Below are 25,482 nucleotides of genomic sequence, written 5' to 3'. Positions count from 1 at the left end.
AAAGTGAAGTGAAAATGGAAAAGGAAAACTCTAGCACTGTGTATGTGAATGACTACTGTTTGGATCAAGGCAGTTGCTGTGGTTAGACCCATCAGATGATAAGTTAACTTCCAGCACATATGTATAAACAGCACTTATTCTGAAGACCCTACAGCTTTACTACTTCAGTAAAGTTTGGAGCTGTCTCTTTTACTAACTTTTTGTACCCATTTTAAATACTTGCTAGGCTGTTTGCTTTGCTTGGAAGATGGCCAAGTTTTGGAAGAAATGCTACTGGCTTTTACAAGGGATACTGTACTTCAGAGAAGTACTAAAAGGGAAAAAGCCATTAAAAATACAATAGATGTAAACATGCAGAAGCTTGCAGGCTCAAGCTGTTGATGCAAAGGTGTAGTCTCCCTTCTCTTTCTAATGCTTTTCTCTTTATTTTGGTCTATGGTTCATTTCTCCTGTTTTCCTTGAGTGCCCTCTAGCTTCAGCAGCAGATGATTCAAATTTGACTTTTGATTTGTTGTTTTTGCCCTTTACTTGTTCTCTCTGAGCCTTCTCTGTACTTGGTGTCCTGTCCTGTTTGGTTCTAGTAGTCCCTGCAGAGAGGTATTAGCCCAGAAATTTAGTGTTGAGCTGCTGGTTGTAACTTGCCATTAGATGCAAGAATATGGTTAATAAGCTTAAAATTACTGAAAAATACAGCAAAGCACTGGTGAACATGTGCTTAAGAAAGAAGAGTAATAGTTTTACTCTTTTCCAGTAGAAATATTTCCAAGTAATTGTTTTCCTAATACACATGTGTAATCTTAATACACATGAAGGCTGGTTGGGGGAGGTGGTATGGAGCTGGGAAGCCAGAGTGCAATGTAATTTTCTGCTGTCCCTCCTGCACAGATGCTTGTGGTGATCTGGTGGTGACATTACAATCTGTGAGCCGCCAGGGTGAGAAACGAAGCCTCCAGCTCTCTGGAAACATGGACTCAGCGGCCTTCACATTTGAAAATGTGCTACCTGGCAAATACAAAAGTAGGATTATAAGGAATTAATTGAAGCATTAGCTCAGGATCTAAATTTGTGACTAAATCTCTTCACTTTATTATGGATACTATTTACCTGTATGTCACATGCCCAACACGTGAACTGGTTCTGAAATTTGAGAGAAGCTGGAAAATACTGTGCCCCAGTGCATCATGTTTCCTCAGTCTTGCACGTTGAACCGTGTTGTCAGTTAACAACTAACTGCCCCTGTAAGTTTTAGGGACTACATGCTGATCTCATGGATTGGTTGGTATAAAGAGAAAGAGCGTTATTGTGAAGTGAATTGTCCCAAAAGTGAGAGCAGGATCATGTCCTGGTTCTTTTGCTTCCATAGTAACTAGCCTCTTCTGAGAGCATTTATAGGTGTTTTGACAGCCTGGCTTAGCCTACTATGAAAAGAAATTGCTTTCTGGTGGAAGGCATGGAAGGGGCACATACAGATTGCTGTTTTTATGCGTGAATCAGAACATCATTCCACACTTGAAATTGGAGTTGGGATCTGAAGTCCTCAAGGCTCCTTTGACTACCACAAGGGTAGTGTACACTGCAGAACTTCCCAGACTTTATTGTTCTATTTTGTAATAGCTTTTCTATTACAAGATGTGCTGGATTCCTAGTGTGGCTGCAGGCTTTGAGCCAGGTCTATTGCCAAGGCTGTTTTCTGGGCTGATAATTATTGTGTATCTGAATTGGAAGATTTTTGTTAGAGAACAGTTAGCATGTTATAAGCTTTCTACAGGACAATAACTGCCTTTATTCACAAAACTTTATTACTAAAATGCTTTGTGTGGTGTGTATTCTAGTAAGCATTGTACATGAAGACTGGTGCTGGAAGAATAAGTCCTTGGAGCTGGAAGTCATGGAGGAAGATGTTTCAGGAGTAGAATTCAGACAGACTGGATATATGCTGAGGTGTTCTCTTTCCCATGCAATTACACTGGTATGTAGGTGACAAACATGCTTTTATATTTTTTAATAAACTTGTGTAGGTAGGTTGGATTATGCTTTGAAGCAAGGCTTTCTCTGTCTCTAGAGAGTCTTAAAACACAGCAAAGCTAATGGTTAGAGTGCTTTGAAATTTATCTTAGGATTGGTAAAATGGTCGCTTATTGTTAGCTGCTAAAAGGAGAAGCGTTAATAAACCTTTAGGCAAATATTGTTTTCACTTTGTTGTTTGGCAGTTGCTAATAGTGAATTGCATTGTGGCTTCACAGGAATTTTATCAGGATGGAAATGGACCAGAGAATGTTGGCATTTATAACCTGTCCAAAGGAGTTAATAGATTCTGTCTTTCAAAGCCAGGTAACAGTTTTTAAATGTTAGTTTAAAAAAGAAAAAAAAGCCAACCTAATACTGCTAACAACTTTAAAAAAAAATCTATTGTGATATCTCAGATTCTTGAGATGCATTATTTTACTTCCATCTGTATATAGATGCTCTATTACAATATTTTTTAGAACTCTGTTGCTGTATAGTCTTTTAACTAAATAAAAAGCCAGTGGTCTCATTCTCAATATAGTTACAACAGTGGTTCTGTAATTAGTCAGAAGGGCACCAGATATAGGACCCTAATAAGCTACTCCCAACCTTCTTACGTTTGTTGTGTTTGTAATTGTGTTTGCCTGTGCCTGTCTTTGTGATGCCTAATTGTGCTTTGCATCAGTGTATGTTAGTAACTCTAAGCAGAGTCCAGGAGTGATCTGTGACTGAAAAGAGGTGAATAAGATTAGAGGTGTCTATGTGAAAGGTAGTAAAGATGTAGGGAAATTTTGTAATGTGTCTATGCCTCAGGTCTCATGTGGTCTTTAGAATTCATCTGAATACTAACACAGTAAGCTTGAATCTATCTTTGACTTCATGTTTACAGGTGTATATGAAGTGACACCACGTTCCTGCCACCGATTTGAACATGAATATTACACTTATGATACGTAAGAACAAAATAATGCTCTGGTTTTGATCTTTTGCCTGTCATTATACTTTCATAAAGCTTCCTTTTACTGCTTTCTTTCAGTATTCAGGATGTGTTGCTATGACTGGCTTTAACCAGTAGAGGGAAACTTTAGCAAGGCAGATATGTCCTTTTGCAGCATTTAGAAAAGAAAAATTCAACTAATGATAGGCTTTGGAGATGTTTTTCTATTTCAAAAGGATATTTCTGACTGCCTTCTGTCTGTATTTAGTGTGTTTTGCTTTATAACAAAGCAGAGATATTTCAGTGGAAATTGTTGATCATTTGTGAAGGTTGAAATGCAAAAGATAGTTTAAGAAGTTTACTAGAAGACACATGCCACTACGAAGACAATCTGTGGTGACTTAATTCTGCTCACTCCAATTTTTACAAGCAGAATAAAAACTCACTATAATCATCAGTGAGCAGTACTGATCATCGTGGTCAGCCATGTTTTATTAGTTATTGCAGGGTTATAGTTTGGCAGGGTGCTTAATGGCTCTTTGCCTCCAAAAAGAGTGTTTCTGCTCCTAGAGAGCAAAAAACTAACACAGCATTAAAAGCTGATTGTTTTTTGCTGTGTTAGTGAATTCAGAGAGATGTGTGATAAATGTCAGAGCCAGCATAAAGCAAGTAAGTGTACGGAAACAGGATACCCCTTGACAGCAAAGAGCAATTAGACCTTGGAGATCTTGAACCATGTTAAATATGGAGAAGTGGTGAGTATCCCTCTGCTGCGTATAAAGGGACTGCACATATGAAATCAATCAAAGCGACCTTAGCTTGAGAGGAAGCAGGAGGCAGGAAGCAAGGAGGTAATTTAGCCAATGCCATGCAGTAGTTTCGAGTTCAGAGCTGAGTATCACTCCCTTTCCAGTTTGTTGTCATCTCAGCCATGTAGCTTTGCCTGTGTAATTTGTGTATTGTCTTTTATAAAGCACATTAAACTTAGGAATGGGAGCACAAACTCAGCTAAATGAGATTTGATTACTTTCTTTAAGAGGGTGACCTTAAGTTCATCTCTTTTATTACTTTGATATAGGTCCTCTCCAAGTATACTGACGCTCACTGCAATTCGACACCATGTCCTTGGCACAATTTCAACAGATAAACTAATGGATGTGACTGTTACCATTAAGTAAGAACGAGGAAATCTTGGGCCTATAAAAAGGGGGGAAGGCATCTTGCTCGTAAAGTTTTATTTTGCTTTTAATACCTCAGTGGCTGCTTTCTAAGGCAGTGGGGTCCCAATCTAGACTGTAAGAGGTTTGTTTGTTTGTTTTTTAATTGTAAGCTGTGCTTTGAGTAGCCTGTAAAATCAGTCATCACTTTGAACACTGACACTTCGTTTCATTGTAGTGCATTTCTATTTTTGTGTCATGGTAAAAAGGAATAATTTTTTTGAGTGTTTACACTTCTTAGTGATCTGAAATTTCACAATTCAGAGGATATTGTTTTAGCCTTGTCTGAGCTCCTTAGCACCAGGATCTATTTTGCCTTTTTTATTACTTCAAGAAGAGAATCTGCTGCTTTAGAGTATTGTTAGTGGTGTGAAGAGGGCTATAAAAGGAAAACTGTGCAGAGTGATCGCACACTAATGTGCCAATTTATGTTTACTTGAACACACAGCTCACTAGGGAGCACTGATTTGTGAACGGCTTTAATTACATGAAGTGGCAGATCTGCCTGAAAGAGGCTGATAATGATGAGTGCTTTATTAGTGTTTTCCTGGTGTCCACTTGTTCTGGACTAGGCGATTTCAAACGTTTTTTTGAGCGTAGAAAATACCTTAACAGAGTGTATTTCCTGCAGCGCGTTGCCTTGTCCCTGATTTTAGTGAACTTAAAACTGCAACTACTCGGCAACTACAGCAGCTGGAAAAAGAATACTGAGACAGTAAAGAGCCTTTAGGATTTAGAAACAGCTAAGTGAGGAGGTGAATATCATACCGACCTTCCAGATTGGTTGAGGTTTTCCTGAGACTGCTGGCAGGTAGTCTGGAGGCAGCTCAGTTGACAGAGATTGTCTCTTCAAGCCATGTGAATCTTTTTAGCTAAAGTCTCTTTTGTGAAATGCCATCAACATGAAGGGAAGAGCTTTGGAGTTAAAAGCCAGACAGTTGTTTTTAGTAGGTCTGTTCTTGTGTTTAAGATCTGTGGCAGTAAGTTGTTTCCTTTCAGTTAGTTAAAAAAAATGAAACTATTCTTAGCAGTTCCTAGTGATAATTTGCTGTACACTTCTCTGTTTGAAAAGTGAGACTAGAGTAATTAAACTGGTAATATGGTGAGAGTGTGCATGTGTGTGTATGGGTTTTTAATAGGTTTTAAGGAAAAAAAATGATACATTTCAGGATTGTCTGTGGACTGCGGAGAAAAAAATGTAGAGTCTTGATAAAATTTAGTGTGATAGAGCAATAGTATATGTTTGTCTCAAAAGAAAGAGTTGAATACTAGTGAATATTGAAGTAGGAGAAAGCATATCCTAACAGCATGTTTGCAGAAAAAGTAATCATGATCTTTTCAGTTCACTCCTAGAGAATTTTGCAATATTCTGTATTAGTTTTTCAGGCTATTTGTAGAAGAGACAAGATAAGATACAAAGGATGGCTGGAGGCTAGAAGAAATTGGTAAGAAAGAGAGGACATAAGATCAGAGAAGGTAAATTGAGATGCAATGTTCTAAGCTGACTAAAATAACCTGGTTAAACTTATCTAGTAATCTGTTAACAGACAGTGACAAGACAGCTGGATGGTTCAGGTTTCTAAGGCAGATAGGCAGAAATCAGAGCTTTTCTTGGAATTTGCCAGCTATTGGAAGTATTTATTAGTGACAAAATTATTTTCTCCTTGTATACTCTTATCCCTGAGAGGTATATGCTGAGGGAAGGTAGTACTGGGAAAAGCAAGCTACCAGTATTTTTTTTGTTTGTGTAACTCATCCTTTCTGCATCAAACTAGTACTCAGTTTTGGAGTTCCAGTCTTTCTCTTGTTGTGGCTTAGGGCTTTGTTAAATTACTCTTGCAAACTGTGTTGCTTTGGGTTCCCTCTGGCTCATCAGTGCTTCTGTGGGAGCTTATTGCCCCTATTGGAGAGTTGTTGTCTGCTATTTTGTGCAAAATCAAGACACTTTACTCCCCAAACCAAAGTTGAGCTAGGATGCTGGACTCTGCAAAGTGGCTGAGATGTAAGGATGTGGGTAGGGTTTTTTTTGTTGTTGTTGCTTGTTACTGTTTTTCTGCTGGCTCTGCAGTGGGATGCTGAGGTGTAGCAAATAAGAGGAAGAGGTGTGACTTCTTGAATGGCCCTAACATGATGGGGCAGAATTTTTGTCCACAAGTGTTGCAAGTAGGTCCTTTTCTGCTAGGCTAAGTTGTAGTAGATTTTCTGTAGCCCCTATGAACAAACTTCTTTAGTAGTAACTGGTTCATATGGAGGTTTAAAAGTTTTAATTACACTTGGAATAAAGAGCAGAATTAAAGGAATGGGTTTTTAAAAAAATCCTGGGATTTGTCCACTGGAGCATAAAGGGATATAATGAGCTCCCATCTCTCCATGCCAGACGAGGTTATTTTGTTTTCTCCTTCCCATTTTCAGATCATCCATTGACAGTGAACCTGCCTTAGTTTTAGGGCCCCTGAAATCTGCACAGGAGTTGCGTAGGGAGCAGCAGCTGGCAGAAATTGAGGCCCGCCGACAGGAGAGAGAGAAGAAGGGTCAAGAGGAGGAAGGAACAAAGCCACCAGTGCAGGAGATGGTGGAGGAACTCCAAGGACCATTCTTATATGAATTTTCCTACTGGGCAAGGTACTACAGAGCTCCAGAGTACAGGATGTATTCTTTGTACTACTGTCTAATGTTGCCACCAAACAGAACACTGACATACTCCATAACGAAAAGAGCTGCTTTACAGAACCTGCCTTTAGCCTGCCCGCTAGAGGAAAACTAGTACCGGATAATACGAATGTAGCTCAAGTAATTGTTTTGTTTCCCTCCGCCCCTATTTGGGTATTTAGATGGGTCCTCTAGTCAATATGCACTGCTGTGTAGTACAAGAGAGCTGCTAATTAATGCCTTTTTATCTTCTAATTGTATCTTATCTGAGTTTTATAGGTCTGGAGAGAAAATCACTGTGACCCCTTCATCAAAAGAGCTTCTTTTCTACCCACCTTATGTGGAAACAGTTGTTAGTGGAGGTGAATATAAACAATTTTTTTTCTTAAAATAGATTTTAAGGCAGAAATGTATTCCTACAGGTGAACCTATGAATAGCTCTACAAAGGTAAAATCAGGAAGGCAGTTTCAATTGCAGAAATTCATTGGTGGCCTAATTTCACTCTGTGGAATTTGGAAACCTGGCTATTTGGTAGAGAATGCAGATACTGCTTTTTATTAGCAGAATATCCTTGCAAGCGTGGCTAGACCAGCTGACACAAGAGGAAAGACTAGATTTTTGGAATGATAGCAGATTCTCAGAATTACTTGTATTACATTTGCTGTCTAGAAAAATAGATGAAAAAAGCAGTATGTTTGTATTTCAAGAGTGTTACCAAATTCAAGCTTCTGTCAAGTTTTCTTAATAGTAAATTACAATAATAAAAATGTTTACAAAGGAAGTAACTTCACAATTGTCAGGGCTATCAGCAGTCAGTTTATGCTACCTGTGCAGTCAGTGTCCATCTAGCCCTCAAGTTCCTAAAGTGAACATCTTTTCTTGTTAGATTTTAATAGAAAATGTTAGGTGCCTCTTTGCTGTGCCAATTCTAAATACATAGGTAAATTTAAATTTTTTTTTATATGATGTCTTGAAGCATGGCCTATACTGATTTCAATCTGACCTCAACAAGTTTTATCAAAGGACATTGTAATATCAGTGGAGAATATTGTTCTCCATGTGGCTACAGGCCTTGGAACTTTATGAATCCTCAAAGCACCCTACAAATATTCAAAATGTTTGTTTTGGAGACATGCTTACAGCTTTTGAGCTCAGTTACTGATTTAGTTAATGTTCAGAAGTTTTAAGGTATGTGGTTATATGGGTTGATCTCTTATTCTAAACCAAAGAACATCAGCCGATCACTTTGGAAGTAGTTAAACTATTGCTGTAAGACAAATTGGTGACAATTTTTTACTTTCTTCTTGCCTTGAATCCCTTTTGCAATGAGCAAGAGAGCTGTCCTGGAAAGCTGATAGAAATTCATGGAAAAGCAGGCTTATTTCTGGAAGGGCAGATTCATCCTGAATTGGAGGGTGTGGAGATTGTCATTGGTGAAAAGGGGTCAACTTCTCCACTGATCACAGTTTTCACTGATGACAAGGGTGCTTACAGGTAATTAGCAGATTTGTTGTGCTCTTTTGGGTTCTTTACACTTGTGTTGTGACTTGACAACACCTGTGAGATATCCAAATGTTTTTTGGCAGATACTTACTTCTTCTGAAATAAATTATTCTTTCCTTTATTTGAAGTGTGGGGCCACTCCACAGTGACTTGGAATATACTGTTACTGCTCAGAAAGAAGGATTTGTTTTGACTGCGGTAGAAGGAACAGTTGGGGACTTCAAAGCTTTTGCCCTTGCTGGTGTAACATTTGAGGTAATATTCTAATGCTTTGGGTGCTGAATGAATAGTGTGCACTTGAGAGCCTGAAAGGCAAAAAAGTTATCCCACTTCTCCTAGCCAGCTGCAAATGGGTGTGAGATGTGGGGATCTGATCATTTTGTTTAGGGGAATCAAATCTCAGTGAATGAGTACAGCAGTAGACCATGACTTGCCATAAAGGAGTTATCTTGCTTGTTTTATAGTGCGAATGTTAGAACCTTCAATCCGAAAGACTGTCTTTCTTTGCTTTTTGCAGAGTTGGACTATCTTCTCTTGCTACTCTTATCCCTCAGAGAGGTTTTCTTCATGTACAGGCTGATCCAGCTGGTACCTGGTTCTAGTCTATGGGATTCTTCACCCTGGCTCCCATGTTTCCTTTGAGAGCGTGGGAATGGCTGTTCTAGTGGCAGATGCTCTGTGTACCTTTGCTGCCCAGATGTTGGGAGCACAAGCTTCGGTAGCCCTGTGGTGTGACAGGAAAGGATATGCTGCGGATGTGGTTCTTCTTCTTCAGCTCATAGCTGAGGGCTCAGAGCCAACAATGTATGCAGTCCGCAAGGGGCTTCTATATTGAGTTCTTCTTTGTAAAGCAACCATAGCTAGTACTTACAACTACTGCTTGTTCAAAAAATAGATCAGATCTGACGATGACCAAGCTCTTGCTGGAGTTCTCCTGTCTCTCAGTGGCGGGGTGTTCCGGTCCAACCTCCTTACACAGGATAACGGCATGCTGACTTTCTCCAATCTGGTAAAGTTGAAACTGATTCTTCTGAACGTGGCAATGCTACAATTACTTTACCCTCCAAAATTGGGATGTTATCAATGCTTCCCATTTGTTTTTCCCTATGGGATTGTAACACACAATGAGAGTTGTAGCTTCTCTAGAGGGGCCAGTTGTTAGTTTGCCTGACAGCACTTAAAATCTTAGGAAGTGAAAAATGTGAAATCTAACGTGGAAAGAGAATTCTCCTCAAAGAAAGCATATGATCTTGATTTTGATTACCAATGTGCAGTCTGCAAACATGAAACAAGCCAATTTGTTAGTGATCATTTAAGAAACTCAGTTTGTTAGTGATCATTTAAGAAACTTTAGAAAAAAGAAATCTAATTAGATTATTGATGTGTACATGTGTGTAGACATGCCAGAATTAAGTTTGCAGATGCATACATCTTTCTCTCCTGGTTACTTTCCTGTCCTTGAGCCCTTCTACTAAAGTATTAGGGCAACAGTTCCCCTTTTCAGACTTTGTTTCCTGGAAGAGCAATATTGGTTTATTGTCCAATGTGTTCTCTGTTTTAAAGTGTTCATACTTTCCGACCAATTTAACTTATGCTTGGGGAAGAGAAATTCAGCTCTTCAGGGAGCTCTTGCACAAACGTAATTGTCTGGAGTTGGTGAATCTTTGTGTCACTGTTAGTAAACAAATTGCTTGATACCTCTCTGCAGAGCCCAGGGCAGTATTATTTTAAACCCATGATGAAAGAGTTTCGCTTTGAACCATCATCACAAATGATTGAAGTTCAGGAAGGACAGAATCTTAAAATTCGAATAACTGGTTACAGAACAGCTTACAGGTCAGTAGAGCTGAAATGCTGTGCAAAATGATACATAGTGTGTCTGGATGCAAACATGCATTGTGCAAAATGCACAGTTTCAGTTATGCAAACTATGTGTTTTATCCTGCTGCACCATTGTGCTGGAGGTTTGGGGTTTTATTCTGTGTCTAAGTATGTTATTTTAGCCTATTCACATAGGTAGGAGTTTATTGCTGAGCCCAGATGACAGGATGTTTGCTGTGAATACTGTCAGGAGCACTGGAGGTGACTGGTGCTCTATGTAGTCAGAGAGGGGAGGTCTGTGTGTTGGTTGGCAGACCACATCAGGTATCTCACTTCAAGATTCTCCCTTTTCCTGCCCTCAGAGCTGTATGCCGTTGTCCAGCCTTGGAGGAGAGGGACTCAGATTCCTAAAACTGTGCTCTGACTTGCAGCTAATTTAAATGCTTTAAACAACTTCACATATACATTATATATTCCTGTTTTCTTCTCCATGCTATGCTAAATATACTAAGTACTTTTCCCATCAGTTATAACAATAAAATGTCTTTAAAATATGCATTAAAACAGAATCTGCAGATCTATAGCAATTTGTTCTCTTTTTACCTCTAGTTGTTACGGCACAGTTTCCTCTCTAAATGGAGAGCCTGAGCAGGGAGTCTCAGTAGAAGCTGTGGGGCAGAAAGAGTGTAGCATCTATGGAGAAGACACAATAACTGATGAAGAGGGCAAGTTCAGGCTACGTGGCCTTCTGGTAAGGATTATAATACTCTTTATTATTTGCTTTTATGTTAGTGTGATCATGGAGCAATAAAATGTGTTTTATTAATTAGCTACAGATTTCTGTTTTCCTGTCAAGTTGTTTGCTCAGATTCCCTTGAGCCTCTCTGTGGTAGGAAACATTTTCATGTAGTGATAATTTATTTTAGTAAAGGGGAAAAATGTGTTCGGGTAAGTCTGTGGAACTTTCTGCCAGCGTACTTTGGTGGCCTTTAAGCAAACACAGACAGTTCCCATGATGTGTCCTCAGTTGCTGCACTGAGCCTGTCTAACAGGTAAGCAAGTAAAAGCATAGCTATTGCAGCAGGGAGTTTTGTTGGGCAAAAGAGTTTGGGGAAGCATTTACTTTCTTCTGTGAAGATACTGCAGCAGGGTGTGTTAGCGGGCACCATTGCGTGTATGGTTGTACAACATACATCTGAAGCAAGCCATTCAACAGGAAACCCAGAAGCTGAATTTCTGGGACCACTACATGTGGAGTAAGCAGTTATGGTGAAATAGAAAGGAGCATTTAATCTGGTTTTAATTTTTTAATGTGTTTTCTTTCCAACTAAAACATTCCTTAGATGACTACTTTTAATCACGTAATGTAACAAACTAGTGAAAGTTCTGTGATAGCCTTTCCGTAATTGCTGGAAGTAAACACTCTTAATCATTCAGATAAATTTTCTATTCAGCATAAGGAAAATTTTACTTGGGTAAGTTTGGATATATTTAGGCGCTGGAATATTAGAAAATTGTCTGACTATCTTAATTTGTCTAATGATAAAGCATGTATTAATCAGTGATGGGTTTTATCATCTGAATGTTGCTTTTAGCCTGGTTGTGTGTATCATGTCCAACTCAAAGCTGAAGGCAATGATCATATTGAAAGAGCTTTACCGCAGCATCGGGCAATTGAGGTAATTGTTTGTTTTTTCAGATCACTTAATGTGAAATGTTATGTCTTGAATCTGCCTAAACATTGTGTGTATTCTGTCAGCAGCAAAGTAGCTGAATGCATTCTGTTTAGACACATGGTTTTCAGGAAGCTAGCTCTCTAAATGCAGGTCCCCTATTGTGTGTCAGCAACATAGCTTAAAATTAAAATAAAATCAAGCCCGAAGAGGAAACAAGTGTAAAGAACTTTCACAGCCAGAAAGACCATGCATCAAATAAAAGAGAATAAATATATAGGATACCTTTCAGCATTCCCTTATGATATGGAACAAAGTGCTATCAACTTGAAGGTGTCAAAATTTGTCATATGATCTTATCTTATGTTTAATTATTGATTGATAGATATATTTTACTATGCTCTGTCTGGTCCAAATCCTGCAGTCTTGTGGTAGATAAAATTGCCATTCAGACTTGTGAATCTTTATAAAATGCAATAACTTTTGAATTTAAAACTGAGCAAATCTTTTAAAATATTCCTCCATCCTTACAGATTTGTGTTAGCTGCCCCTCACTTGTCTCTTGAGATTCAGCAAAGGTTAATTAACCTTCATTTGTTGTCCAGAACTTTTCAGTGGGAGATAGTTCAAATTTGAACAGGCATCTGACCAGAATGCACTCCTTCGCAAGAAAACAGCAGGGCAGAATATTTTTGAGTTCTTAGATTCCTCCTGCTAAGCGTGCTTGCTTTTTGGGAAAGGGAAGAAGAATGACCTCTCAGGTTACAGAAAATCAAATGAAGCTTACATAATGCAAGTGATAGGTGTCTACAGTGGTTTGTACTAGTTATATCCTACCTAGCCTGCCATTTCTGCAAGAGAGAAATACATTTAAAAGGTACTTGCTGGAAAAATGAACAACCCTAGTGGTGCCAGTCTGTTCCTATGGTACCTGGCCCATCTGTAAGCTCTCTAGTAGTGTAGTTACTGTAAGTGTCTTTCCTTATTCTGATCAGAATTCAGGTTTAGAAATACAAATGTCTTACATTTTAAACAACTTTGAAGCATATGAAGTTGTGTTTGTTTGCAGTAGGTTATATTATGGTATGTGCATATTCCTTATTAATCAGCTCTATAGACATCCTAGCATAGTAATATGCATTTTTCAGTACAGAAGCAAAACACTGGAACTGACATTCAGACTTCAGGCAGTTCTGTGTGTGTAACTCAGCCCTTTACTCCCAAAATAATGCATGCTTTTGATACTTCTTCCATTTTTAGTTTAAATAAATTAATGCCATCAGGCTTGTGCTGATAATGCACAAGTCTAATTGCAAGTTCTATGCTCTAGAGGAAAAGTAATTGCAATTGGAAAGACTTCACGTTTCCATGTGGTTTTTATAGAACAAAATTCACTTTTTGTTTAAAATTATGAGCAGTATTTATATTCTGTTAACTCTTACTCTGTGTATAAAAAAAAATAATTGTGTGTTGCAGGTGGGGAATAGTGATATTGACGATGTTAATATTATAGCGTTCCGGCAAATTAATCAATTTGATTTAAGTGGGAATGTGATTACATCTTCAGAATATCTCTCCACGTTATGTGTAAGTTCAGCCCTTTGATCTTTGTCAAGCATGGGGTATTTCGTGGGGTCACTGGAAAATTTCAGTAGCCAGAGCACATACTGAATTCAAATTATAGCTAATTGTTTAATGAAGGTGAATTTGAATTACAAGCAGAGTTAAAATTCTAGTGTTGCTGACTCTGTTTTCTGGGTCTTCCCTCTTGAGAGATGCACTCGTTATAAGGAAAGAAAGACACCAGAGGTGAAACGAGTTGTTTGCATCACAGAACTGCATTTATCTGTGAAATAACTGGAATTTTTGACATATATGTCTGTTACCAAGAAAATAGTGTGTGAATACAAACATACCATAGGACACATCAGTGTAAAAGTACATTTGTGTAAGAGTGTATGAAACAAGTAGTATAGCTGAAATTTTCAAAACTTAGAAAACTGCATTGTGGTCTGAAAAAGTTTGCAAAGTCCTTGTGATCTTTTCAGCTTAGTGTACAAATGCTGAAGATATCTGTAAAAGGTGCTAATATGGTAGGAGCTGTAGTATCATTTCTCAAATTTAAAAGTTTCTTCCTTTGAAATGTTACTACAAATATAAATGCCTAGATTTCTTTCTGACTAGTCTGTTACGTGTCTTACTTGCCAAGGTTTCATTGGCAAGATACTGGGCTTTGGGGCATTCAAACCATCCGATGCTCAGAGCACGTATGAAGAGATAACGTATCACTTCAGTGAAGAGCACCTGAGCATGCTTCCCATCTTTCTAGGAATTCAGACCCTTATGTTCATATACATATACATTCAGGCTAAACATATAAGAGTTGATATCAAAGTTTATTGATGTGGAAATTATTCAAGTCTGTACCTGTTCCACATTAGACTGGGTCTCGTACTGTGTGTAGTGCTTACGTGCTGGTGAAGTGCTGTGAAGTGCGTGTGATTGGAGGCATTGTTTTCACTGCAGAGGTTTCTGTCCTGAAAAGGTGTACTCAGATTTGATACAGGCACAAGTGAGAGGTTTTGAGAGCTCAACGTGGCCTCTTCTGGGTGCATGAACTTGATGAAACAGCTGGAGATGCTCTGGTGAGCTGTGGTTGGAGCTGTGATCATGCAGTACTGGTTAGAACTGATGAGAATTTGGTTGGCCTATGACTTGTAAGAATAACCAAGTCTCGACAAATATCTGATCCAGAGCTTTATAAACGATAGTGTGGATGGTAGGAGACTTAAGTCAGCTGCTTCACAGCAGTCCACAAAATCCAACACTTTGCTCAGTCTATCTCCTCTGGAGGAGGCACAGTGGCTGATAGATGTTAGGTGCATACATGCCTTTTGGGGGAAGGAAGGGCTGGTACCCCTACTGGTCTTACTCTGGTATGCTGCAATCCTCTTAATTAAGCTGGTTTCTGAGCAAACTGTGCTCAGGATTTAGGCCTACTCTGTAGCTTGAGAGTCTAGTTTGGTAATTAAGTGCAAAGAAACTGAAACAAAGCAAAATGAGCCTATCAGAGAAACGGAAACAAACCCCATCTGCAAATTCCTACGAAATTGTTGGAATTATTTAAAAGAATTGCTGAATAAAAATTGTAAATTATTGATGTACAACACTGACTATTTTTGCTATGTTTAGATATGGGAAAATGCTGGATGTCACTTGTACCTAAATTATTTGAAGTTCAGTTAAAAGCCTGTTTATGTGATTTCATATTCCGGGTTAGAACAGTTTCAGGTGTTCTTTTAATTGGCTTTAGCATCTTTCTGTTTATAAGCTGCGTAATAAATTTTGAAGTGCTTTTTATCCCTTAAGGTATCGAGTGTCTAAAATAGTTATTGTTACATACACAAATGCCTAGTTTTATGCTTTCTTCTTTCCCTCACAGGTGAAGCTTTACAAAAGTGAAAATCTTGACAACCCAATTCATACAGTTAACCTAGGCCAATCCCTCTTTTTCCATTTCCCACCACTGCTCCGCGATGGAGAGGTAAGGATATTGCTGAATGATTAGCTTTTTTTTTTTTTTTNTTTTTTTTTTCCTGAAGAGGCTGATTTGTTCTCTCTGGTCTGCCTGTAGTATACTCATCCTGAAGTGAGCAGTGTCTCAGAAGATTTGAAGCCTCTTAAATTGACTTTTGTCTTTAAATCTAGTTTTGTCTCAAAAACTGTTGTCATCACTATAGACTGAGTTTGTTTTTAACCCACAGAATTATGTAGTGCTTCTGGATTCTACATTGTCCAAATCACAGTATGATTATACTCTACCTCAAGTTTCGTTCACTGCCGTTGGATACCATAAACACATTACGTTGATCTTTAGTCCCTCTGTAAGTACAAAATATTTTAACATTAATTTCAGGTGTTCACCTTGAGAACAATGTCTGGATATTGTAACCTGCATATATTTTGTGGTTTTGGTCATAATTTCTATTTATGGAGATATAAAGAGCTTTATGGGAGGCATTGAAGTGGTAGTAAATTTGGTTTTGGCCATATTTAAGACTTCGAACAGCAATGTAGTAATCTGGTATGTTGTGGGAGGCAAGTAGGGATTTAAGGAACCAGATACAGCTATGACTATAGCTGAAAGAAGTACAATAACTGGGGCCTGAGGGAGAAAGATAGGATTGTTGCAGGAATTCTTTTAAGGACATTTTCATATAGGAAAGAAATGTCACCAGACCAAAAATTCTTTTTTGTTATAGGAGCCAAGATAGAAGAGTAAAGCAGAGGGATTCTCAAACTAATGTGAGGAGAAAACTTCTCGCTTGAGAGAGGGAGTGTGTTTTTGCACTTCCAAACTGAACAGTGCAATCAGTTTATTCTCGTAATACATAAATGATTGATTTCTTTTCTACATCGTTGCATGTTCAGATGCCAGTGAAACATGAGGGAAACATGAAATGGCAGTTATAAATGAGGGATGCAGATAGGCCTGAGTGATTTTATGAAGGTGTGGTTGCTGCAGTGTTAGCACTGGGATCAGAGAGATTCAAGCAATGTGACAAGTAAATCAAATCACACCAGGCTGACTGCAAAGTGGTGACTGACCATTACTGAATTCGCTTTAAAAAAACAAACCAAAAAAAAACCTCAAACCCAAGCACCCTAGGAAAAAGTAGCAGATGTATGAATCTGATTAGTGGGACTGATTTGAAAGTGAAGGTAGCTTAAATTTTAGAGTGGTGCTTGGAAAGAAGTCAGATAGGAAGGGCTGAACATGCCATACAAACCTATTGTTAAAGTTGCTTAAAGCTGAGAGTTTTCATGGTTGAAATAAGCCATTTAAAGTCCATGGTCCTCACTGTTTTCAGAGAAAGCTGCCAGAACAAGATGTTGCCCAAGGTTCTTATATTGCATTGCCACTGACGCTGCTTCTGTTGTTGGCTGGCTACAACCATGATAAGGTAGGTCATGTTTGGTTTTTTGTCCTTATCCAAATATTGTTTTCCTATCAGTGAATATATTTTACTGTGTAAAATGAGAGTTTGTTGAGATGTCACAGGCAGAAATGTCACATTGTATGACACATTTCAACCAAAGAAAAAATGTAGCCAAGTTTCTGGACAATTACCTTCCTTTTAAAAATGCTAGTGTGAAGCTGAGTTTCTGTGCTGTTTCTGAATTTTGTTATCTCCTTTCACTGCTATGGAAAAGACAGTACAACAGCATTCATATTCAGATAGCCATACACTGTGATAATACGAACTAAAAAATTACTGGCATCAGGAATAGCAGACTGGAAAAAAAAGAAACCTATGTAAGCCATCAACCTGGTCTCTTTAGCTCTACGCCCACCCTGGTGTGAAATACTCAAGAGGAATATATGAAGAGCTACCAGATTATCCCTTCTTTGTTAACAAGCCTTGCTCTTCTAGTTTCCTGTGATATGATTGTATTTCAATTTTGCTGTTAAGAGAAAATAAACTTGTCTGTGCAATTTGATTTACTCCCTTAAACATGGATAAATAACATACACCACGAGATTCTCTAGGATTTTCTACGTGGCACTGATAACTCTCTGCCTCCCCTGAAAATAGTGGTCATCTTCCAGTCTCAGTACTCAAAATCTTGTTCTCACATAGATTACTGCAGGAAAAAGTGACAACCGTTTTAATTTTCGATGATCAGAAATTTTCAGAAGGTTGGGATTTGGCTCCCCAAGAATTAGCTGCTGTTTTCTAACATGTTTTTAGGTGTGCTGTTTATGCAATAGATTCCATTTCACAGAATCATAGAACAGTTGAAGTTGGAAGGGATCTCTGGAGATCATGTAGTCTAACCCCTCAGGTCAAGCAGGGTTATTTGGAGACATATGAGTCTAAAAAACATTATCACTGAGACCTTGTATGCCTTTGTAATCACATACTGCTTCTTCCCTCCCCCCTTTTTTTGGCCAGCTTATTCCCTTACTGCTGCAGCTGACGACTCGACTGCAAGGAGTACGTGCACTTGGACAGGCAGGTTCTGACACAGGAGGCCCTGAGGACGCAAAGAGACAAACAAAAAAACAGAAGACAAGACGGACATGAGATGGAAGCGATGACTGCATAAAATGATGCTCCATCAAACTGGAGCCTGAGGAAGCAAAGCCACTAAAATACATTTTTGATGAATTTGTGGACTTTACATTTTCATTGTTTCTGTATGAGCTTCATTTGTCATACTAGCTCCATTTTGGCTGTAAATTTTTTATGGATTCTACAGATTTCCTTGTTATAAAATAATGAAATGAAGGCCTTTGTTGTCACTGTGAGTGCATCTCCCATACTTGAGGACAATGAATTTTTTTTCTCTTTAATGGAACGGGTCATGCTGTCTTCATTAATCACTTGTAAAGGCAGTGGTAATAAAATTCTTTATTTAAAGTTCAGTCTTTTTAAAGATCATTTTTCCTAACACTTGCAAATACTCAATTTAAAGAAGCAGCACCTAGGGTTCTACTAAATCAATAGTGCTTCAAACAACAAAGTTTTTGGAGACATAGGTCAACTGGTGAATTATGTCTTTGGTGCCTACAGTTCAGCAACTTGACTGAAGGGTCTTTGTCATCTGCACAGCTGTGATTTCAGTTCTTATTCAATGGTTATGTTATTTGTAATTAAAATCAAGTATTTACTTGATGGAAACAAAGATGAACTTACATTAGTGTTAAAAGTCAGATAAATTCTGGTGATCCTACTGCAAAAGCGACATTGAAATTTCAAGTTTATGTGGCATCTTTAGACCTCCACTATTCCTGAAGTTCCTTCAGCTGGTTGTACTTTCTTTCTAGGACTGCATTGTCTGAGATAACCCTTTGTTTATGTGTTTGTCACATCTCCCATTTAGGCCACAGGCAGCTCTTTTGCCAGGTGGAGGAATAACCACCTCATATATATGTATGTGTATGTATGTATATATGTGTATATATATGTGTGTGTATGTATATGTATATATTTTTAAAGAAGTTTGAACTGTTGGAAATCTTCAACACGTACAGACCCAATGTAGGCTGTAATAACTGTTTCTCACTGGGTATCTTCTGATTCTTGTTTGAAATAGACAGTTAGACATATACAGTTTAAATGTTAATGGGGCTTTTTATTGACAAATAGTATAAAGGTTAATAGAGCTTTTGAAAGATGCACATAAATGCCTACAAATATTGCATAGATGTCTGTATTGCCAGTAAGTGGCAATGTTTCTCTTTTATAGGACTGAAATAAAGTCTCTCTGTGCTCAAATATTTAAGCTTACACACCCTACTGTTCTTTGAAACTTCTATGCTAAAGGTTTTTTGCTATTTTTGTTGGTATTCTTGCATTAATTTGAGCCTAAATAACTAAAAATTCCTTCCAGTTAGTGATCATTCTTTTTGAACTTACATCATTACAACACAATCTCTGAGGGAAATTTTATCAGGAACAGAGTAAAGGCGAAGAATGTTGGAAAAGCAAGTAAGTATAGAGTTTGAGATGAAACTCTAATAAACTATCATGTTCTCTATTTAATGACCTTAAATTTTATATTACTGTGATGAAATGGTGAAAATAAGATGCTTCTAAGGTTTGCAAATAAATTCTAATTTTTTTTAATACATCTTTATTTTAGGATGGTGCATACTGATAGAGGAATAGCTACTTTGGGGGAATATTTGAGGGAGAAAAATGCACACTTAAATGTGACTTGAGGGACTACTACCTATACTGATTTGTGAACTGTTTGCCTTGCTGATGATTGATACTAAACATTGGAAATACTACAAGAGGCTTAAACCAAGCTGTTTCCTCCAAGAAAATAGCAAGTATTAAAGTGAGATCTTTTCCATAATGCAGGAATCGGCTTTTGTGAGTAGTTCCAACTGATCAGCTGGTTCCAGGTCATCTTTTGTGAACGGTTTTTATAGCCTCCCACGGACAACACTAGTGTGTGTGGGGGAGACCTGTGAATGTAGAAAAGGGGTTTGCGTAAAGAATTTTTTGCAAGAATAGAAATAGAGTAATTTTATCCCGATAACTGATTTATCTGGGAAAATTGTAGAGGCAGATTGGGAAAATAGCTGGAGAAGGGCGAGGGCACCTGGAACAGTGCGTGTGCTGCGGGAGAGCAGAACGGCTGGGCCGTGAGTGCCCCAGCAGGAGCAGAGCGGGGACCGCGGGGACTGCGGCGGCACTGAGGGGGAGTAGGTCAAAGAAGGCTTCATCGGAGCGAACCCGTGCCTGTCCCGTGTGGACAGCTTCACTTCAATACCTAATGTCCCTTGATCAGACTTCTCCCTTGGGCAGCACACTGGCAGCCTACGTGCTTTCAGTGCTATGTTCCTGAAATCTATTCTGCTTTCCAAGTGTTTATTTCTAACAAAAAGTATAGCTTGCAGTTCTTCACCTTGTTGAAAAGTCATAGTTAAAAGTCATTTAAGAACATGGGGAAAACTTAAAGTGCAAGATCATTTTTTAAAGTAGAACTGAAGTACTAAATGCTAAGAAATCAGTATTTCCAATTATAATCAGCTATACCATGGGCCTAAGGAGAAAACTCGGCAATGCAGTCTTTCAAATTTCCAGAGCCACGTGGAGAAAGCTAAGATAGACTGTGATATGTACGTACTCCAGCACTGAGCAATCTGACAGGGCACTGCAAGGAACGAGCATGCAAGTTTGCATGGGCAAACCCTTCCCGCCTCTGGAGAGCTGCTCAGCAGAGGCACCGGGGCCTCTGTGCTCTGCCAAGCACCTCGATGCACCCGCAGCCCTGCGGGTGCGACACGTCTGCTTTGTCTGCGTGCAGAGCAGGCAGCCGTGCGGCATCTCCTTCATACTGCGCGGCTCTCACGGTGCTTTTCAGTGCCGAACTGGTGGATTTGGTTGAGTATTTAAATAATATTGGCTCTGGCTGTCCAAGGTATGCAGTCCATCTTGTGCTCCTAAACCGAAGGTTTCAGCACCAGTTGGACTGGAGTTTTTAGTATTTCCCATGAAACTCATCAGTTACAGCAGCTTTGATTTTCATTACTGCATCTCTAATTCATTTATATTAACGCAGAGAATTAACTGCAAAATGGGGACTAATGTTTGTATGTTGACTCTTACTTCAAAACATCTGAAGTTCAGTGTTTATTACTATTTTTTGGAAGCATAATAGCAAAATAATTATTTCTCCGGTGAGCTAAATATAGCAAATGTCTGAATCCCGTTGAAAAGGAGACTAAGGCCCTCCAGGTAAAGATAGCATTGAATGTTATTTGCTTTTCTTTTGAAAACAAAAATGAATATTACCCATGTTTGGTCAGCTCATCAGTGATGCACAGAATACAACAGAATTGTTCTAAGAACAAAACGGATCATTAATACTGAATTTCACAATTTGTTTTAGGAGGTGATTCAGCTTAATTCCTAAAGCACCCTCTTTATTAGATGGCTGTCAGATCAAGTCAGGTTCCAAGAACAAGTATTTTAGCTGCATTAGCAGCAATATTGTTAAGTAAAGAGGCGGTAATCATTTAAAAATCAAATGTGCTTAAAAGCAAGGAAATGTACTTAAAATGGAGAAATGAGCATTCTCAGCAAGCGTGAAGCAGCCCAGGTTTCTTCACAGTCATTTCAGTATTTTCTGAGTTGTGCTATTTAACAGAAGATATATAGTTGTCAATAGACAGATTCTTGGGGCTGCGTTCATTTGCTTTTCTTAAGTATTTCATTTACAGGGGTGCATGATAATTTACACTGAGAGTGGGTCTGCAGATCTACAGAGGGTGAAGTGCCTGATGTGGCAGCCAGCCCAGCGAGAGCTGCTGCCCTATGCACCCCTGTACTGCCTGCCTGCCCCCGTCCTGGGATCCAGGTAAGATCCTTGCAATCTTCTCTAACTCGCCAAGGAAAGAAAATAAAAACGAAATGAATCAACACTATGGTGCTATCCTTAGATATTTTCATCTCTAGCAACAAAGAAAACGATGCTCTGGGCCCTCCCTCAGCATCACTCACCCCATCCCTACTATCCAATCCTCCAATTTGATTCCTGTTGCTGTTCTTTTTCCTTGTGTAAATTTTGTTCTTTGGATATTAAAAGTGCACTATAGAAACAGTTGTCTTCTTAAAAAACAATGAGCACACTCCTCAACCCCATGCTAGAGAAACATGGACTAAACACTCAGGATTTTGAAGGTGAGAATCTTACTAGATATTTAAGTAACTGACCTGTCCAAGAAAACTGAGGCTGACTGTGGAATTGAACCCTGAGATGACTGATGACTAATTTTGCCTCCTGTTCAATATTCCCCGTGGTGTATGGCATCTATATTTGTACTTTTTTTCCAATCTGAAAGTAATTTAAGTTAGGCATAACTTACAGGTAGCAATTACAATTAAAATAATTAACTTGCAATAAAATCAGTAGCGTGGAGGAAGCCTAAAGGATATCAGGTTTCTTGAGTTGTGCACAACAGTGCTAGCCCACATCATGCCAAATGATAGTTTCATGTTATGCACGTAAGTCATGTTTTCCTTATAGATACATTGGTGGCTTCAGAAAATCTCTGAAAGGTTCTGAAAATCCAGTAAATCTATTTCTGGTATGTTATTGCCTGATGCCAGAACTCTGTGGTTTTTCCTTTTTAAAGAACACCGATGAATTTAATCTCTGCCACTCACTCATTTAAACCAGGAACAGGCCCGCATGTCCTTGTTTAAATGAGGAACAGCCCTACACTAATTATCATTCCCTGAGCCTTCACAGATTATTATTAGCAAGAGCAACTTTTTCCCCTTGAATGTTTTACAAAGCTTTTGTGAGCATTTTACATCAGCTAGCTTGTCCTTTCAATTTTCTACTATACCTTTTGTAATTGCTTTCTGACTGTATTTGATATGTTGTTGCCTTACTCCAGTAACTTCCATTATCACTTATAACTGCTATTTCTAGGAGCAACATGATTGCATTATTTACTGTTCGCTTTAAATATCACCTCTTTTTCCTTGTTCTTCCCCTCCCCCCCTCCCCGGGAATATTTCAGTTTAACAACTTGATGTTGTCTCAAATCTTATTTTAAATTGTTCATATGTTGTTGCCTTTGTAGCCTAAAACCATGATTACTTTCAACCTGATGATATATTACATAAAGCACTAAACACCTACCAGACCATTATTGAATTTATCATATCTTAAGAGCTCAATAAACACTGAAAGATAAACCTGCAGAAGCCAGCTGTTGATTCCTTCTCTAATTCTTACTCTTGTCAATACTAGAATAATTAAATCTCCATCATGAAGACTGTAGTTTCTTCACAGGCCTCTTCTCACAGTGAGTCAAGCTACTTGGATTTTTTTCATTTTAATATGTGGAATTTTTGGTAAACCACCAACAAATTCCTACTCCTAGCCTTCCTATTATCAGCTGCAAAAGAAAATAATAGGTGCTAAAGAAAGACACAGGCAAATGAACAATTTGAACAATTTTGTTCATTTTGTTGGCGTAGGCATCCTTGACGAAGGGGGCCCGGGCTACATTGTACAGTGGAGATGTGCATGCTTCAAAGGGCACAGCTAAAAGTTGGGGGGAGAATGGTACAGCCACAGTGCAAATCATAAACTAATCTTGTTGCTGACAAAACAGATTTCCTATAAGCAGTAGCAGAGGGCGTAGCATCAATCTGCTGGCACTCCCTAGGGCCTTTTTCTCTATTTTTGTACTTCTCTTTTCCAGAAATTTTTTCTTGCCTTTCTGTGGCCCAGGTATGAGCGTGTAATAATTGATGCCTTTGTCGTTTTGAGCAATGAGCACTGACTAAAGAAAGGGCCTAGAGATATTTGTTCATTTCTGGTTTCTTCTAATTTCCTTCTGTTTGAAGAAATAAGGTTTAACAGGGACAAGCCATCTGCATGTTTGTACTCTTCAGATGAGGTTTATTTCATTTGCAAGCAGCTTAATGGAGTTCTAAAGAATCAGATCTGTTTATCATTTTAGGGAATGGTCTGACATTTCTGCTTTAAAAATAATTACTAGAAAAAAAGTACATTTGTGAGATGTGCCCAGGTCTAGAAAAGAAATGCATTCTCATGAGAGCTATTGGTCCTCTCGTCATTTATAAAACCAACTCTAAAATGATGGCTTTAGTGATTAAAGACCAAGAGACGTCTCACAATTACCAATGCAGTCTCCAGCATATGTTAATATATTCTGTTTGGAAAGGTTACTTCCATTTATATTCCCTATGAAAAATTTTCTGAGTTCATGGCATTTTTCTGCAGAAGCTAAGTACTCAGGTTAACACTGGAAATAAAAATCTAAAAAATTTGTGATGAATTAAATGCATGAGAAAGTGCTGATTTCAACAAAGGCACATTTTAAAAGATTGGAAATAAAGCAGCATATTGATAGAGTCAACGTGGATCATTTATATTTTTACCCTAAATAAGCTTTTTAATTTTATTATATTATAGCATTTAAAATTAATTTCATAATGTAATGATAGATACAAAAATTGAAGCAAGAATTTTTAATTTAATGCAAACACGTTTGTATTGGTCAAAAAAAATTCAGGAAATTTCATTTCACTAGATTTTTATTATTTTTATCTTTTCATTTTGTAACAAAAAGAGATGTCAATTTGCCATGTCCTTCTCCAGAAAGGAGACATGATTATTCAAATGGCTCTCGCGAGCATCCAGAATGTTTTGCAGAGAGTAAAACCATTTTTTGGAAGCTCACAATTATACAGGACAGCTGTCTAATCTGAGAGGTTAGGCTGGATATATGATACACCTGGCACTCTGGCAGGCAGTGGATGCCTTTATTTATATCTTTGCCATTGTCAGAAACAAACTTCTCTCATTCTTAACCCTCCCTAGAGGAAATCTGTCAGTAAGGTAAATTAGGACTGAGCAGAAAAGAGTTTTCCAGACCTCTAAATGGTTTGGGGACTTGGAAATTTTCTTCCTTCCTATTTCAGATCAGGACATAAATAAAGCCTTGCTCAGCCTCCTCCTGAAATATTTTCCACTACTTTACATGCAGTCTCACCTTTGCCATGTAAAGCACTCTTTTGGAAGGTACGAATTCATTCAGATTCTTCTCTGTTAGATTGGATGAAGGGGATCTTGGCATCTTAAGAAGTTTTTTTAAATGTAAATCTAAGAGAGACAACGATTTGGCCTGTGAATTAGCTGCTGCAGGGTTGAACCTTGCACAGGAAAATTTGAACAAGTAAATGAGGGTGGGTAGCTAGTGCTGATCCTCACAGCACTACAGTTAAAAAGCTACCAACATTCAAGGGAACTAGTTTTAGATAGCTCAGATGTCTCTACAATACACTGCGGTCACATAGGTGTTGGCATCCCCTCAGCTGATGATATAACATGATCTGTAGATGCCCATAATTGCACATAGCATTTGAAGTTGGGGGCAAGGTTGGCAAAAAAGAAAGCTCTGATAGTCCAATCTGTTGGTGCCATGAGGACATTTAACTAGGAAAACAGATAAAGAGCCAGATAGATTTACAGCAGCTTGTAATGCGTGAAGTACCAAAAAGGCTTTTACTCAAAGTGTGCATACGAGGAAATTCCTGTGAGCCTGTGACTCAACGCATGTGGCACACGCTGTATTAGCTGGGCTACCCTAGTGCCAGTAGTTGTCCTGCA

General features: G+C 38.4%; 1 protein-coding gene across 1 annotated transcript in view; it reads left to right on the top strand.

Moving 5' to 3' along the window:
* Positions 1-18,238, top strand: part of NOMO2 (NODAL modulator 2) — a 28,903-nt gene extending 10,665 nt beyond the window's left edge. Inside the window, exons 15-32 of the mRNA XM_085300647.1 lie at positions 886-1,017; positions 1,833-1,969; positions 2,244-2,331; positions 2,897-2,960; positions 4,023-4,118; positions 6,574-6,783; positions 7,090-7,172; positions 8,146-8,305; positions 8,443-8,569; positions 9,210-9,323; positions 10,023-10,150; positions 10,745-10,886; positions 11,731-11,814; positions 13,285-13,395; positions 15,251-15,352; positions 15,573-15,692; positions 16,680-16,772; positions 17,766-18,238. Of these exons, the coding sequence (XP_085156773.1) occupies positions 886-1,017; positions 1,833-1,969; positions 2,244-2,331; positions 2,897-2,960; positions 4,023-4,118; positions 6,574-6,783; positions 7,090-7,172; positions 8,146-8,305; positions 8,443-8,569; positions 9,210-9,323; positions 10,023-10,150; positions 10,745-10,886; positions 11,731-11,814; positions 13,285-13,395; positions 15,251-15,352; positions 15,573-15,692; positions 16,680-16,772; positions 17,766-17,897 (2,123 nt within the window). The 3' untranslated portion in view covers positions 17,898-18,238. The remainder of the gene's footprint in view (positions 1-885; positions 1,018-1,832; positions 1,970-2,243; positions 2,332-2,896; positions 2,961-4,022; positions 4,119-6,573; positions 6,784-7,089; positions 7,173-8,145; positions 8,306-8,442; positions 8,570-9,209; positions 9,324-10,022; positions 10,151-10,744; positions 10,887-11,730; positions 11,815-13,284; positions 13,396-15,250; positions 15,353-15,572; positions 15,693-16,679; positions 16,773-17,765) is intronic.
* Positions 18,239-25,482: the final 7,244 nt, after the last annotated feature.

The sequence above is a fragment of the Rhea americana genome, unplaced genomic scaffold (assembly GCF_003343005.1).
Source record: "Rhea americana isolate MKP2758 unplaced genomic scaffold, rheAme1 scaffold_10, whole genome shotgun sequence".
Classification (NCBI taxonomy): Eukaryota; Metazoa; Chordata; class Aves; order Rheiformes; family Rheidae; genus Rhea; species Rhea americana.
Note: the sequence above shows the minus strand (reverse complement) of the source record. Positions and strands in the feature narration are given on the sequence as shown.